The sequence below is a fragment of the Corvus moneduloides genome, chromosome 3 (assembly GCF_009650955.1).
Source record: "Corvus moneduloides isolate bCorMon1 chromosome 3, bCorMon1.pri, whole genome shotgun sequence".
Taxonomy (NCBI): domain Eukaryota; kingdom Metazoa; phylum Chordata; class Aves; order Passeriformes; family Corvidae; genus Corvus; species Corvus moneduloides.
In genome coordinates, this window is record NC_045478.1 from 108,163,629 (window position 1) to 108,180,806 (window position 17,178).

A 17,178-nucleotide genomic window follows, 5' to 3' on the forward strand; every position below is an offset into this window, starting at 1 on the left:
TGCTGAGGAGCAGGTGTGCAGCACACTGCCTCTCCTCACTCTTCTAAACCTGTATCCTTGAGCTGCCTTTCACACTGTCTTTTGCTAAATACACAGTCATCAGAGGAGGTGTTCAGAGAGAAATGCTGTGCAAAATCATCTGGAAATTGATTTTTGCCTGCAAAATCTGTCTGTCAGAAGGTATTGGGTATGAAATAAAGGGAGTTACATAGACAAAAGTGTAGTGCTAAGGATTAGATTTGGGAAATATTTGACCTGCAAACTTAAATTTTGTAAAAATTCAGTAATATTTCTATTACATACTTTTTTTTTCTGAGTTTGCCTTTTTTTTTTTTTTCCATTTAATCTGTGGGCTTTAAGTATACATATAAAGAATTGCTTGCAAAAGATGTAATAAATCTGTTTTTGTTATTTGTATCATAGCATTGCAATATTTGGTTTCTTGGTTCTTTTGTTGTTTTTTTAAGCACGTTTGCGAGGTGTCCATGATGGTCTGTTCACTGGACAGATAGATGCTGTAGACACTCTTAATGCTACCTACAGAGTGACTTTTGACAGGGCAGGTCTTGGAACACACACAGTCCCAGATTATGAAGTTCTTGTAAGTATTAATGACACATTCTAAAAGTAGCTGTAATAAGAAAATTAAATAAAAATTCCACAATGATATGCTTTAATTAAAAATAAGAAAATAGAACGTATTACACCCAGCCATACCCAGGTGGTATTGTCATAAAGTGGAAACAAGCGTAACTGATGCATGGGAAGTTCCAGGATAATGAACTTTTACTGCTTATGGTTTTACAGAGCAGGATAACCCTCTATGATTAAAGCATAATGGTTCAGGGTGGAATAATTTAGACCAACCTATAATAGACCAACTATTATAGGCTGTTATAATAGCCTGAGTTCAATATGAAGAAATACAATGAGTAGTATAAGATCCCAAAGAAAAATCTGCAATGGGATTCTGCCAGGATTTGCAGAAATTGTTTAAGAGACCTTGGCCCTTTGTAATGTGGTAAAGCCAGGAAAGGCCTATGGAAGTTGCAAACAAGTATTATGAGTTGATTGAACTTGATTTTGAAATTTCTTGTGCTAATGAACCTACCTGGGAGGATATTTTTTTTTGGTCGAACAACTGAAGATTATTTCCCAGCTCCTAGGCTTTGTTCCTGCCAGACAGTCCAGCCTAGACTGCAAGATTTCTGGAGGACCTCACTTTCTTTTGTATCTTATGTGGTGTTGGATCTACGTAATTCCTCTAGTCTCTGCCATGGTCTGAGTTTGGAGCCTCTGCTGAACTCCTGTACAGTAGTTTGTCTGCCAAAAGTATTTTTGGAAATCTTCATGCAGGTTTTATTTGCTGGGATGTCAGAACACTTTGAAAACTCCAGCAATACATTAGGATTTTGAAGCTCCTGCCTAAACCAAAAGCAAAATGTTAATCTTTTCATGCTGTTGGGTTGGGGTGTGGATGGGCCCGGCTAGTCCAGATTCCAGAAATAAATTACGTGTTCCAAAAGGGTAAAAATTAATCAGACACTGAAGTATAGCCTTCCTTTCCCTGTCTGGCAGAGTAATGAGCCTCATGAAACCATGCCAATTGCTGCCTTCGGACAGAAACAGCGGCCTTCGCGCTTCTTCATGACTCCTCCCCGATTGCCATACACACCTTCACTCCAGTCTCCAATCACAGTAAGTTACGTTTTTTCATGTGGTATTAATCACTGAAGTATTTTTAATACATGCTGAAGCTGTTACCTTAAACAGTTTTTGAGATTAATTTTCCGAGGTTACTTAGCAAGACCAAGATTTTAGCAAAGCCCTCTAAAAAGAAGCTATTAATTTAAATGTTTTATCCTTTATAGGACAGTGATCCTTTATTAGGACAATCTTCATGGAAAAACAAAATTTCAGGCACAGATAGTGAAACACTAGGAGGCTTTCCAGTAGAATTCCTCATTCAAGTGGTAAGTGTTAACTGCAGCTCTTAGTTTTGTTCTTTATTGTCCTTTTGTGTTTATTCTGCCAATTCTTCTGCAGTTGAATGGCCTTCTGTTAGTTTATGACAGATATGGTAATATCCAAATTAACTTTTGAAGAGATGTTAATATTTGTTTTTATTCTTCCCTTCTTAATTTTCACACTTGTTTATAACCTTTGAAATATTGTGCTTTTCAGACCACAGAGGTCTTCGAAAGTGTCTTATTTTCCCAGCTCTACCATTTTGTCTTAAAAAAGTATTATTTCTACATGCAAACCTTAAGACTTTTTTATTTATTTAAAATATACTTTCATTGTCCAAAGAACATTTGCCTATGTGCATTATTATACATATTCTATGTTATATAATGTCCTACCCTCTTGGAGAAGAAAAGCAGCTCTCATTTCCATGCAAGCAAACCTTCATGTTATAGATAGCATAACTACATAGAAAACACTTTTTTGTCTTCACCTTTATGAAATAATTCCTCAGTGGTTTTTGTACACCAGTTCAGAAGAGCACAGACAAGTAATGTTAGGAAGCTGAGCTTCACTGAATATTAAAACACACTGAAGCGTTTTCCAGAATGATAGAAGAGTGTAATTGCTCGTGTTGGCTTAGCTTAAGATCAGTGATTGAAGCCTTTAACAAGGAAAGCAGTTTTGAACATGCCAAAGGAGATTGGAATGATTCATGTTTAAAATATTAAGAACTGAGAAATAATATTACTGAATGCTCAGATTTTAAAGTCTGTGTAATTGGTCAAAAGAATAAATTTGTGTCTGTAGCTCACATGACACTCACATTTGGGCCATTCAACATAATGCATTTTATTTGACAGAATCATCTATTCAGCTTTTTTTAGAGGAAACTTGTATGAGAGCTCATTTTGAAAATGGTGGCTTGGCATCTAGCTTACTAAGAAAATTTAAAATAGACATAGTTGCTATAACATGAATTATGGTAAAATTGAATACACAAAAGATACAGTCTTCATGCAGCTAAACAGTATCTGCTGCTGTTCTCCTATATGAGTCACAGAGTATGATCAGTGAAACTAGCTAACTAAGGTGTATTGAGCTTTACAACTACTTAGTGACCTGTTTATGATACTGTTTCTGTATTTTAAATATGAAAACATGTGATTTGTCAGTCATGTTTGGTTGTATATTACTGCTCAGTATAAGGAAGTCTAAGTTTTGCAAGTATAGGCCTCTTGCTTGTATTACAAATGGTGGCATTTTACAAAGATACCACATAAATATGTATTTTTGCTTGAAGATTTTCAAAATACTTTGAACAAAATCAATCCACAGATTTTTGGCATTTGTCTATTTGAGCAACAACAAAAAAATCACAGGGCTTAAGCATTTATGGAAGGAGTTGAAGCATTATTTTTAAGAATCAATTTTTTAATTAGAAGTTTGAGGAGGTACTGGAATTTGGTGTTGTGAAATACATGAGAATGGTGAATGCTGATTATTGATTGTGCTGTATTCACCAATACAGATGTATTTCTATGTTAAAGGTCACTGCTCAGGATGTTCTAGCTTTTCTGATACACTGATACTTAAAAAAATCAAAGCCCTTTTTTGATTTAATGGTTATTCAGGAAGTAAATGGTCAAAAAACAATTGATTCCAAGAAAACTTTCTGGAAAACTATTGCCAGGCAGTTATTTATAAGACCACAAAGAAAAAAATTTATGGGAAGAATTTTGGACAAAACAGAAAATACAGAACACACCTTGAATAAGGTTTCAACCCAGCCCCTTATTTCCCTTTTCTGAAATTAATTTGGAAGAAGAGGAAGTGTATCCAAAACCACATGCAGAGAATGACAAGGAAATATTAGGGGTTATTCTCTTTACCTGTAACTTTCAGTTGCAAACATCAGGACTTGTAATAAGTATTTTAATCATTGTTCTACACTTAGTTTTTTAAAATATTTTTATTAATTACTGCTTGTTACATTTTGACATCTGAGACTGTGGGCTAACAGGTATTAGAAAAAGACTGGCTCAAAAGTTAACATGATATTAAGAATAAAGCCAGCAATAAATGAGTCATAAATTTAAAAAACCCTTTCATGCTTAATTCATTATGTAATGCAGCCTTAAATATTTCATGGTCAAAATCGATAGATTGCATTCTTACATTCTAGTCGGTATTAAAATTTAGAGGGTGTTTTTTCAAGCACTGAGCTACAGCTTTTTTATTTTCCTTCCTCCCTGCTTCCTTCTGTGCTTTGGGGTAAAAAATTCGATTAGAAGGCAGCACTGTAGGACAAAGCAGATGTTGGCAGGGTCGCTGCATGCCCGGTAGAGGGAGTGTGGTGATGCAGCACGAGCACAGCACTGACCTGGTGTCTGCATGTGAGGAAAGCAGGCATCTTCCCGACTTAAATGCAGGAGGAACAATCTGAAAATGGGTACTCGATTTTTGACTGTTTTCTCCTTATGAAAATTTTGAAAATATTCCATAGTAAGTTATCCTACATTTCATTTTGAAAGGCTCATTTTATGTCTAACAAATGAAATCAGAAGTGAAAATCTAGACATTCTCATTGAGTTTTTCCTTCATTTCTTTTAATGTGAAAAAGCTTTGTACTAAAAACTTGTTTCCAGTTTATTGAGAAATATAAATTACAACAGTAAACAGGATGAGTTATGCTGAAAATAGAGCTGTTAGGCAAGAATTTCTCAAGACAAATAGGGCCAGACTGAATTATAGCATTCACTGATGATACTGGCAAATGAAAATGGAGGTCTATGTAAAAAAGTGTACCCTTGAGAGAAAGTTGGTGGGCATGACAGATTCCATGAAAGTCACAGTTTTGTTAGACTCAGATTATCCTGATCCCTGGAATGTATCTTGGAATAGGAAGAATATAATAGAAAATCCAAGCTCATCAAATGGAGAACTAGCACTGTGCATCGTCATATATGTCTGCATGTCAAAGTAGAAGTTAAGAATCAAATGCCTTGAAAATTCAGGGAACGAATTATATATTCTGCATTGATTTGGGGACTCATCAACTTCATGAAGGAGAAGAATGTGTTAGGCCACTGCTGGATAGTGATGACAGCAGAGCTTGACAGGTAACTTTTTGGCAGCAGTGGCAGATGGTGTACAGTGCTTTTCTTCCTCCCAGGTGTTTTATTGGCAACATGAACACTTGTGTGGTGTGTTAGAAACTAGATCAGAGAGAGAATCCAGCTCACAAGTAACAATTTTAAACCTTTTCATTCTTGTCCCTTCTAAATTTATTTCTTTATCGTTATCTCTTCTGTGATTGGGTTCTTCATGCAAAATGCAAAGAGCAAAAACGCAAGTGCTGGCTCAGCACAGGCACTGGGGGACAGCACAAGGACAGAAATGAGCAGCTGGAACTGGGAGGCTGATAACCCATGCAGTGTTGCCTCTGCAACATGCCTCTGACCATGGCTCACCATCAGCTCATAAGATGCATCTGGCAGAATATTTGGAGTAGAAAGAGAGAAGTATTGATGCCATTTTACAGGTTTAGTTTACAGATGTGTCATTCAGAGTACTGTTACAGGCTTCCTGTGCTCAAACACAGGAAAGATGCCAGTGAATGGAAAAAAGATACAAAAAGGGTCACAAAAGTTTAAGAGATGAAGATCCCTTTATGGAAATAGTCTGGAAAGGCTCAAGTTGTAGTTAGTCCAGTGGAAAAACAGTGGGGACGAGATGCTTCTATTGTCTCTGAATAAACAGGGATAAATACAAGGAGAGAACACTATATTTAGCTGAGAAACAGGTTTGGCTGTTTGGCAATATGGAACAAATTGAAGAATGAATGCATTTAGCATGGAAATTCCCAGAATATTCCTCATTAGCTGAAAGAGATCCTGGAACAATTTTCTGATTAGAATTTCTGAGAGCAAGCAACCTGGCTGCATTAAGACTGAACTTAAAAATCACAAAAAGGGATTATATATAAATCAGATGTATGTTGAACTAGGAGTTCCTATTTCTCCCAGTCACATATTTCACTACTAGGATGGAGTTAACCCCCTGGAATTCATAAGACCTGAAAATTTTGCTCTGTTTACTCCAGTAATAAAAGTGTTGCTGGTTGAAGTGAAGCTAGGATTTCTCTCAGGGCCCTAGAGTATGAATAGTTTTAGGAGTGATGTGTGTGTTGAGAATGCTCCCAGTGATTTCCACTTCAGCCTGCTAGGTCCCCAGGGCAGGAGACACAGGGTATTCCCACTACAAAAGAGGGAAATGGAAAGCCTGGAGTTGTTCTGTATAACAGATCCAATCTCTATACCGGGTTTTACTGCAGGAGTTTACACAAAGGGCTGGTGCTCAGTCGAGGGCACAGGTGAGAACTGTGTGGAAAAAAAGATGTAGTAAGGTGAGTGATACTAATTGTAGTATCATGACCGTAACAGCCTTTGCTCTCCTTCAGCCTGTAAAAAAAAAAAGGTTCTTCAGCCTCTAGCTGGCCATAAATTGTATTGGTCTTCCTATAGGGAATTTCAGCTGATGGATTTTAGCACTCATCAATTTAGGGCACTTGAAAATGCTTTAAAAATCTCTGGAAAGTCTATCATTTAATTTTAATTAATTTTTATTTCTGCATCTTAACTTGATCAACAGCTGAGAAATAAGTTTTTAAATTATGAAAGAAACAGGTATGGTTTTTTATCTTGAAGTTCTATGGCATTTCAAAACTGCTTAAGGACCTATTCTTTCTAAAAATAGTTCCTTTGTTTTAGACCAGGTTATCGAAAATCCTTATGATCAAGAAGGAACACATCAAACAATTGAGAGAGATGAATACGGAAGCAGAAAAGCTGGTGAGAATGTTCTCTTTTTGGTTCTTAAAACAGGATATGCTTTAGCAGCTAATGCAAATAAATACAATTAGGAGTGTAGTCTAAATAAAACCTGTATTTAATACTTTCTATGACATGAAATGTCTTACTGTTTTTAAAGACAAGTCAGAGAGGTCAGTTGCTTCAAATATGATTCTCCTTTGAAAGCATTGTGCTTTGGAAACTGATTAATGTTAACATTGGGACAGCACATGTCAGTTAACACATAAAGTAAGGAAATACTATGTACTTTGAGAATTTGGAGTACAAGCTTATATGGTAAAACATTTATGATAATACTGTTTTGCAGATGGTAGGTGCTTATTATCTCAGCTTTCTGGTTAAAGCAGTTACTCATTTCAGAGATTTTCTGTGTGAAGCTCTGAGTGCCCTTGACTGGCATTTAAAGTTACAGTACCACAGCAGCTACTGCATAGTTAGCAGCAGCAGCAGAATAGTTTTTCTTGCTAACTTTATCTAATCAGCAGTCAGTAAATCAAAATTATAAGAGTGGCTCTTCTACCACCCATGGCTATAAATTGAGAGCAGAAAGCTCTCAGTCTCAACTTTCTGCCAGCATCCATCCAGGCTGTTGTCTCTGCAGCATCCAGAAGGTTTGTGGAGAGGAAGAGGGGTCTCTTTTATTTCTTGAAACAAAACAGTTGATTTTTTTTTTCCATGTGAAATAGCTGAGTGTTGAAAGATGTGATTTATTGTGGTAAGATTTCTCTCTGTGCCTTCAAAGATCGTGTGCATGTGTGCATTCTGTTACTCCGCTTCCTACTGCCCCATCCCTGTCTCTCTGTAATTTTCTTCTATGCCATGATGTTGTTCTTCAAACCTTGTGATCATTTCAGTTACTGCATTATTTTTCCTGCACATCAAATGTTTTGTCTTTTAATTTTGTGTGTTAGTAATAAACTAGATGCAAAGAGAAGTAACTTTAAAACATGTCATTGCAACTTGTAACTCTGATAATGAAAAATTACCAACTCTTCTTAAACAATTTTTTTGGAGAGATTAGTACTTTTGCATTGATGAGGAGATCCAAAGGAATGACAGTAGCCTTCCTCTAGCAAGAACCCAGATGTTATCTCAGCTCCCAAGTCCTAAATAAACTGTATTGTTACTTTTCTTGCTCTTCTTATTCCAGAAAATTGAAAGAGCAAAAAAGCAGTGGGAAGGGAATCTAGAAATAGATGCTAAATTTGATACATGTTAGCTCAATTGTAACCTGGATAAGGACTTTGAGATACTTTGAAATTCTTCCCTGCTCTATTTCCTTTGTAAACCAGCAATCATAAAGCACCATTACTATTCAAGGCTGTCCTGATAAAAATAGGGGATGTGATACCTTCCTATTGGGCCATATTCTTAGCCTGTCTTCTAATCCTCTTTGTCCCTTGGCAATCCCATCTGTGTTTGTGCCACTGAGTATGTGATGCTTCTCCTTTAAAATATATTTTCTTTGAATGAGAATCTTTTTCTGGCCCCAGTTCACTTCAACATCAATAACATACCGGAACATGAATAAAATTGAATCCTTTGAGCTTACTCAGGTGTACTTTAATTGCCAGACTTTGGTAATAATTCATACAATTGTCATTAGATAATTGTTAGAGTAACACTGCTGTTTGGTTTAAAGTAATCCTTTTATGAAGACTTCTGTTTAATGACTGATTCAATATAGAAATAAATGGAACTGACAACAATCAGAAATGGTACTGAATGTAGGCCGTTATTATCTGGCAATAATAATAAATTTAAATTTACACAAGTCAGGAGATGCCTTCAGAGGAGATATTAATATATGCAACTGCACTTTTTCTGTCTCATTTTTCTTGGCATCTCTATATTAGTCTGGGTTGCAGGCTATAAACAAACTACTGTGTACATATAACAGTAAACATTTGGATAAACAAATATGAATTAAAAGGACCTGCAATAAAAACAAGGTAAGGGTAATGCTGGTTGTCTCAGAGAAGCATTGAGATCCTTGGTGACCTGCTTCCATCTACTGAAAGCTGTCCGTCTTTTGTCTGCCAGTTTAGCTGTTCATTGGTGTTTCCAGGTCTTGGGTTGTGCCCAGGTCAGAAATAGTCCTGGTGCTGAGAAATACTTCTTTTGTCATCACTAGCATGGAATGCCCTTAGCCTTTCCTCTCCAATACAGAATTCACAATTGTCTGCAGCTTTCACAGCTAACCTGGAGTAATTCAGTCTGCTCTAGGGGAACTGGTCACTGGAGGAGGTCTGAAAGATTCGATTTTGGATGTTCCAGAGCTGCAGAAAGTATGCCAAATTTATACTACTTTCCAGTGCATTCTGAAATTATGGTGTTAGTTTAAAGCCCTGTTAAGTTGGTATTCAGATTTGTAAGTCCCTGGAGATCATTTCAGTGATTAAGTTTAATGGGGAGCTTTAAACTGAACTCCTAACTGAAACCTTTTGAGTTTTTGACCGGAATCCTCCTGATGAAGGCTCTCTTGACTTGCAATTGCTTTATCTTGTGGTGTGAAAACTACAGCTACAAGTTTTGATTGTAGGAGGTACCTGTATCTCAGTCTTGTGGCTGGGACTATGTTGAGCTTCTCTTGCAAGAGGCAACTTGTAGAGGAAATTTTATAATATATTACATGTTTTGTTTCAATTTCAAAAATATCACCCAAACAACATCAAGCTATATTCTGAAAAGAGTGTAAGAAAAATGATACTGTATTTTGGTATTTATTCTTTTTGTGGAAAATTGTGCTTACAAAATACTGTTACCAAATATAAGCTCTAGTAACTTTCTTTTTTGGCAGAACTTTTAGCTGTAACAGAAGGTATGTAGCACTTAGTCATCCTCAGGTGACCAATAACTTACTAACCAAATGTGCCTCCCATCCTGCAGCAGAGGTGGTCGAGGCCATATTGTCCTGTACTGTTCCTCTGCTGGCAGGATAGTTTTCTGCTCAACCAGTAGAGAGAAGCCATGCCCAGCTACTGGAGAAATAAGCAGGTCAGACCACAGTCATCTTCTGTAGCATTTACCACCATAGATTATTGTAGCACTTCAAGAAGGGAATAAAAGTATGGTTGTTACCTACACATTTTCCCTTGGAGTTATAAGTAGTAATATTGTGTTTTAATATTTTGTATGTTAATGTTTTTCTATTTGACGCTGGGATTTCAAATATCTCAATATAATTTTCAAGTAAAAACTCCTTTTGATGAGTTCAAAATCTGTAACTGTGTAGTATTGCATTAACTTTAATATGTTTTGCGTTTTCCACAGAAATCCTATTCCATGCCAATAGGCATTGAGTTTCAGAGGAGATATGCAACTATTGTGCTAGATCTAGAACAACTAAACAAAGACTTGAATAAAGTTTTGCATAAAGTTCAACAGTATTGCTATGAGGTAAGATTTTGCTGGAATCTCTGTGTACTTGGAGGTTTTGCTCAACCTAAGTAGAAAATAGAATTTCCTGGGAGTAGGGCATTAGGTGGGGGTCACACTGAAATGAAACTGTTGGTAGCTGTACTGGATTCCTTCTCTGTGTCTGCCTTTGAGCAACAGATACTTTTCCTGATACCTGTTCTTAAGTAGACATATTTAAAGAACGAACACTGTGTACTATATACACATGAACTGTCTTTGAAACCATCTCATTTCACACATCCACCAGATGCAAAGGACTTCTTCACTCTTAATTTCTCCACACCATATCTCTGCAGCTTGCTCCTGACCAGGGCCTCCAGCCTGCTGACCAGCCCACGGATCTGAGGCGCAGATGTGAAGAGGAAGCTCAGGAGGTTGTCAGACAGGCAAATACCTCATCAACGGGACAACTCTGTGTTGAGAGTGAAAATTTAACTGATCTTATCTCTAGACTTACAGCAATATTACTGCAAATTAAGGTAAAAAGTTTGCACAAAACAGCTTCTCCCATACAATACACAGTATTAAATCTTCGCCAGTTTTTGTGCTCAACTGTGAGAAATACCAACTGTGAGATTTTTGTTTTCTTCTTCTACAGTGTCTAGCAGAAGGAGGTGATCTGAATTCTTTTGAATTTAAATCACTAACAGATTCATTAAACGACATTAAGAATTCAATAGACTCCTCAAATATCAGGTATTACTTTTTGAATATTTAATTCTTAATTAAACGCTTTGTGATAGTAGGCAGTTCTTATTGTATTTTAGAGGTGAACGTTGATTATAATTAAGGTGTTTAATCTGGTAACTTCTACTTATAGGAAGGGTCCCATCTAAAAGGGGGGCTTCTTATAGGGAATGTGAAATGAGCAGTTTTCTGTTTGAACCTATCAGTGAAATAACATGTTAAAAAGTGAGTAATTGATGCAGCAATAAGTAGACTTTCTTGTTCTTTAGTAATTTATGACAGCTAAAAACTTACTTTAGAGCACTGTCAGATTTTGAAATCCCACTAGTAATACAAGTATTTTACACCAGAGAACAGCACCATTTCAGTATTCTTTTGGCATACTCAACCTCTTGTCTATAAATGTCAAAAGGTGGCATATGAGACAATTAGAGGTTCTGAGCAGCTTTCATTGGCAAGATTTTAAGCCAAGAAACAGAAAAGTGGCCATGTTGTGCTGGATCAAAGGCCAAGCTAGTCTAGATGGGCCATTTTTCAACAGTTGTCACAAGCAGGTGCCTGAGGAGGCATCATAAAAATAGCAAGAATGTGGTAGCAAGAGCATAGTGATACTTGTCTGGAGTACCCTCCAGCCTCCAGCAATTTGTGACCAGCATTTTATGCTGCTAAATTAAGTCGTTTAGAAAATAAACCTAAATGCAAAGTATTTTTTTATATCCTTACTACTTGTATTGCTACGTAATAATGGGAGGCTGTACACATGAATTTTTAAAATTTTTTTCCGAAGGTAGTAGGATGGCCTTTTGATTTTAAAATAGTTACTGAGAAATGCTGTTTTATAGCATTTTTCATTAGGAAAAACAAAACCAAACCTCAAACGTTAGTGAAACTACTTTATAATCAACCCTGCAAATTGCATATTGGAATTGATTCAAGTCAAGGTTGATGTACCCAGCAAAGAAAGTGATGATGTTTCCATTTCATGGTACTTATTTTGGCCATTTTAGCATCTCTTCATAATACTTTAATTTCACTAACTCTGGTCATGTTAAAACCTTACTTTAAGTGCCCAAGTCAGTAACTCTTGATTTCATGCAGCTGTTTGTGCAAGTTCTGTTTTCCCATATTTCTCTGTCAAGTTGCATTTGTGTGTTCTGCTCTCAGATTCATCTGAATTTTTGTACTGGCTGTGTTCACCTCTTGATTTTTTTACCGTAGAGATATTCAGACACAACTCTTACATATGGGGTTTAACACTTCTTTCTCTCCTTCTTTTCTTCCCAAAGTTGTTTTCAGAATAATGTTGAGATCCATGTTGCACATATTCAGAGTGGTCTGAGCCAGATGGGAAATTTACATGCTTTTGCAGCTAATAACACCAACAGAGACTGAAAACTTCCTTTCAAGTGTACAGCAAGTAGTTCTGGAAAATCATCTTCCTTTCTATAGGCTTCACCAAATACCCTAACTGCCAGAGGATAAGGGAAGAGAAAACCTCTCATAAAGGACCCTTTTAAATATATTGTATCTGCTTCTTAAGGAAACCAGCACTACTGGCCAGCGTTACGTTAGATTTCTCCATTTGTTATTCACATGCAGTAGTTTTGCTGACTGGTAATCTCTTAGTAATTGCATTGATTATAGTAAACTTGAAAGCATACTTTGGTATAATTTGAACTTCGTTTTTAAAAGTTCAGATTAGTTCTGCACACCTCTTGCTGTTGGATCTCCTGGTATGTTAGAAGTGGCAGAGAGGAAATGGCTCGAGTTAGTAGCCACATGGCAGGTCTTTGTTGTGTAAAGCTACACCTCTGTGTAGGTCTTGAGAGCTGCCAGGTCAGCCCTTGGGAAGCCGAGTGTTCCTGATCTAAGGAAGCAGCAGCAGGGTACAGCCAGCAAACATAAGCTGTAAACTGGAGGATATTGGGCAGGTCTATCAATCAGTCAATGTCTTGTTGGAACTCTTAATTTATCATAACTTATAGAAGGAGTCTAATGAAGGAATATAAAATGTAACTTTCCAGAAAGAGATTGGTTATGGCTTTTTCCTTTCACACAGGGCAAAAGAAGTGCTTTAGGTGGTATTTTATATAAGTGACTGGTTAAACTTATTTCCAAATTCTTGTTTGTTTGTTTTGCACAAGTTTTAAATTAGATTACTGGTTATTCAACAGTACTCAGCATATATAAATATGAAGATTTTTATAATTAAGATAACCAGTGAGGTAAACTGCAAAAATAAGAAGTGATAACCTGCCTATACCTTTTGGAATGTTAATCTTGTAAAAAGTGTGTATTGGTTTGTTTAAATAGTCTTGTAAAGCTTCTGTGTAATGAATTGTTTCCAGATATCAATTTTCAGAGATAGCTGTAGAGATGTTTTTGATTCTTTTAGATGCCTCATTAAATAAGGTCTTTTATATGTTAATGTATAAAGAATATGTAAACAGGATTATTTTCAATTTTAAAATTTTGTATAGTTTAAAGATGCTTCTGTATTCTGTGTTGGTATTGTGCCACTGCAAAACTTTAGTGCAGAGTTTATATTTAGCTAAATTTGTTCTGTTAATTAAGAGAAATGCATAAATCTTTTATTCTCAATGAAATTTGTAACTGAATAAATTGCCCTATGAGAGTTGATATATTTCACAAAAATGCAAACTTTTTTGCAGATGGTCTCAGGTCATTTTTTTTAAGAGAAGCTAATTGCTGAAAATGAAATGTTATGAGGACAAGGTAAGTAGCTGTTTCAAAAGGTATTAAAAATTTTACAAGGGATACTATAAAATAATGATAAACAGTAATTTAGCTGAGTTACCCAGGAAAATTTACCTCTCAGAATGCAATAGAACATCATAGTGGTCCCTGCAATTGCTTTTGTAATTGTGTCACTCATTATTTTGTGGTGTTACCATCTGTTTGATACAGAAGACAGAAAGGAGTCCTCTCTCACCACCCGTTTCATGTAAACAGAGAAAGGTGCCAAAGCCTTATTTAAGGTACATAGGTTTAGTCAGACAGGAACTAATCTGATCTACAGGTAACTCAAGAAGAAGGAGCCATCTCCTTGCACCCCTATACTCATGTGGCTGCTGCTCCCTCTGCACACCTCTGCTGTGATCCCATCCTGCTCTGATGGGACTCAAGCTCAGCATATGCACTGAATGCTTTTGAGAGGCAGGACTTCCCAGTACTAAACACCAGGAGGGTAGTTTGGCCCTGTAGATAGCAAACATCCCAAACTGAGGGGGGAGAGAAGTTGTAGATGCTAGTAGATACCAGAGGGTTTGGGAGCCTGCCTTATTTCTTACTGGACACAGAACACATTGCAATAACCACCACACTCCAATCTCAACTCTGATTCCTTAGGTGTGATGGTTTTTACGTGTGGATACTTAAATGTGCTCTCCAACATGTTTTCTGTTGATGTAGGTTTTTTTAATTTCTGCAGGGTAATAGATCATAGAAAGATCTGTCATTTGTGGTAAGTGTCTTTCACAATGTGTGTGAAGGTACACACCATGTACTTTCACATGTCACTTGTCCCACTCACGTAGGCAATGTGAATATACACATCTTCTCTTTTCTTTGAGAGGCTGCATTTCTCCTTGGGTACTGATGTGTTGGGTCAGAGCTAATGTTGAATTTTGGTGACAGTAACAAATATAACTGCTTTTGCTGAATGTGCCCTAAGCGTAGCTGGAGTCTCAAGAGCACACTGCAACTACCGTACCTGAAGTCTGCAGGAGCAGAGCAAGTTACTTTGATTGATTATAATCAGTAAACTTGAATTTACCCTGAGCCCCCAAGAAACCATGGTCTCATTTTCTGTCTCTCCCTGCAAGTGCTTGCGGTTTTCCTGACCCCCAGCATAGCACCCAAGTCCACTTGGGACAGATGGTGTTTGAGGTAATTGGTTGGTTTTTGGTTCATATTTTTTTCAAGGGTAGCTCTGGGCTTTTTTTCATGGAGAATACTAAGCAGCAGCCACTATGCCACCTCACCTTACAAGCTTGCAGTCCAACCAGCATTCAGCTGTCCCAGATCTCACAAGCACAGGTATGTTATGGGGTGGCACTGAGGGATTTTGTGCATTGGTAACCTTATTCTGTGGGCCATGATTCCTGTTGCAGAATATTCCTGCCACCAGTACATGGGTCATTTTTCCTGTGCTTGTGGCATTCGGGTGCTCTTCCATAACTGATGTCTTACAGCTTGCTCTGCTAGGCTCTAAAGTACTATTTTGTAAGCAGGAAGAATTTGCGTTATCCTCAAAATACATACAGAGTAATATATCCTTCCTCAATAAATTGAATTACACGAGAGACTTCTGTTATTACTAATTTTGCAGTGCAGAGCCATTCAGCCCATGACCAATCATGTGAACAGCTTCTGTGTAGTCCCTACCTAAAGCTGAAGCACCCTTAGAGTGTCCACAAAATATTGCCATTTCTCTTAGTTTAACATTAACCTTGGCTGAAGTGGCAGACTGGAGGCTTTTGTCCAAGCACTTGAGATTTGGGGGTTTATATTCCTTAGGCCATAATTTTCCATTTTCATTTAGGGATGGGGGTGTTTGTTTAGGGTATATTTAAGACAAATACTGACAGAGGAGGTTTAAGGCAGCTTCTGTAACCTGTCCTTCAGGCCCCTTAGGTCTCTTATTGACGTCTACACCGCAGCCGTGGCTCTCCAGGACCTGAGAAGAGAGCCTGCACCTGGGATATCTAACACTTCTCTACCCCACTGTCAGCCAAGGTAAGAAACCTTGCCCCCTGCACCAGGTACACACACAAGCAGAGCAAAAATGTAAACTTTTATTTTCCTTGGTCAAAAAATCACAACAGACCATCACACTCTTTTCTAAGACTAGCCCCCGCCCCCAAAACACAGTGGATTGGGTTAGCTTTTTGGCTGAAGAAGGTTAAATAGATATACAAAACATGGTAAAAGAAACCTTTAAATACAGTGTAAAAAGATGCCCTCAGCTGATGGAGCCGACCCGTATCTTTCTTAAATAAATAGGTAAAATCAGTTACTACCGGATAAAGTGCAACAGTGGCAGAGCAGCAGTGGTGAGGTAGCGCGGTGTGTGACTGCTCCCCGCCCGAGCAGCGGGACGGGGTCCGGCGGGAGGGCTTCGCAGCGCGGCCGGGAATGCGCCCCTAACCTGTCCCCCGCCCGGCCGCGTCCCGCCGCGGCGGCGCTCAGAGGGCGCGGAATGCGCCGAGCGCGTTCTCCTCCCACTCCGAGCCCGACTCCGAGTAGCCGCTGGTGTCCTCGGCGTCCGACACGGGCGAATACTGCTCGCAGAAGGCGCGGGCCGGCGGGAAGGGGCCGGCGGCGCTCCCCGCGAACGGGGCGGGTTCAGCCCCGCCGGGCTGGCCGGGCGGGAAGCCCTCGAAGCCGGGGCCGGGGGGGAAACCGGCGGCCGGCGGCCACGGGTAGGGAGCCGAGCCGTCCTCCGTCCGGGCCCCCCCGGAGAGGGCGCAGCGGGGCCGCTCCGGAGCGCGCAGGGCGGCGAAGCGGGGCGGCCGGGGGCAGCCCGGCGGCGCGGCGGGGCCGGGGCGGGGCGGGCCCCGCTGGCGGCGGGACTTGGCGCGGCGGTTCTGGAACCAGACCTGGGGAAGAGAGGGCGGCGGTGAGCGCGGCGGGGCGGCCCCGGCGCGGCGGGCGCGGCACAGCTGGCGCCCCTCACCTGGATGCGGGACTCGGGGATCTGCGTGGCGTCGGCCAGTTTCTCCCGCAGGTAGATGTCGGGGTACATGGTGTCCTGGAAAACCAGCTCCAGCGTCTCCAGCTGCGCCGCCGTGAAGCTGGTCCGCTTCCGACGCTGCGAGGCCGCCGGCGCCCCCTCCGACGGCTCCGCCGGGGGAAGCGCCCTGAGGGCGGGCGAGGCCGCGCCGGGCCCGCCGCCCCCCGCCCACCTGCCTGCGGGGAAGGCGGGCGGCTCCGCCGGGGGCTCCCCGAAGCGCAGCGCGGCCATGGCAGCGGCGAGGAGGGGGCCCGGACGGCCCACCGCCCTTTATAGCCGGGGAGGGGGGCTCGGCAGGGGCGGGGGCTCGAGGGGGCGGCGCGGCCCCGCGGGGAAGGTGAGCTCCGGGCACCCCGCCGGGCCCCGCGCCCCAGGCTGCCGGTGGGGTGCCCGGCTGGGGCGGCCCCTGCCTTGCTCAGCCCAGAGGACTCAGCGGCGGCCGGGCACCGCAGCCCTACGCGTGCCCGACGGGGATGG

General features: G+C 40.1%; 2 protein-coding genes across 2 annotated transcripts in view; one reads left to right on the forward strand and one right to left on the reverse strand.

The window, feature by feature from the left end:
* The window catches only part of LIN9 (lin-9 DREAM MuvB core complex component), a 39,049-nt gene extending 25,445 nt beyond the window's left edge, over nt 1-13,604 (forward strand). The window contains exons 8-15 of the mRNA XM_032103302.1: nt 468-601; nt 1,579-1,698; nt 1,872-1,973; nt 6,738-6,818; nt 10,113-10,238; nt 10,556-10,738; nt 10,858-10,955; nt 12,233-13,604. Coding sequence (XP_031959193.1) covers nt 468-601; nt 1,579-1,698; nt 1,872-1,973; nt 6,738-6,818; nt 10,113-10,238; nt 10,556-10,738; nt 10,858-10,955; nt 12,233-12,338 — 950 coding nt within the window. The 3' untranslated portion in view covers nt 12,339-13,604. The remainder of the gene's footprint in view (nt 1-467; nt 602-1,578; nt 1,699-1,871; nt 1,974-6,737; nt 6,819-10,112; nt 10,239-10,555; nt 10,739-10,857; nt 10,956-12,232) is intronic.
* A 2,139-nt stretch (nt 13,605-15,743) lies between these two features.
* Nucleotides 15,744-16,932, reverse strand: MIXL1 (Mix paired-like homeobox). The gene is made up of 2 exons (XM_032104721.1): nt 16,645-16,932; nt 15,744-16,567 (listed from the first exon to the last, which is right to left on the reverse strand). The coding sequence occupies exons 1-2, from the start codon at nt 16,930-16,932 to the stop codon at nt 16,154-16,156; spliced, it is 702 nt and encodes a 233-aa protein (XP_031960612.1). The 3' UTR covers nt 15,744-16,153.
* Between the last annotated feature and the right edge of the window lie 246 nt (nt 16,933-17,178).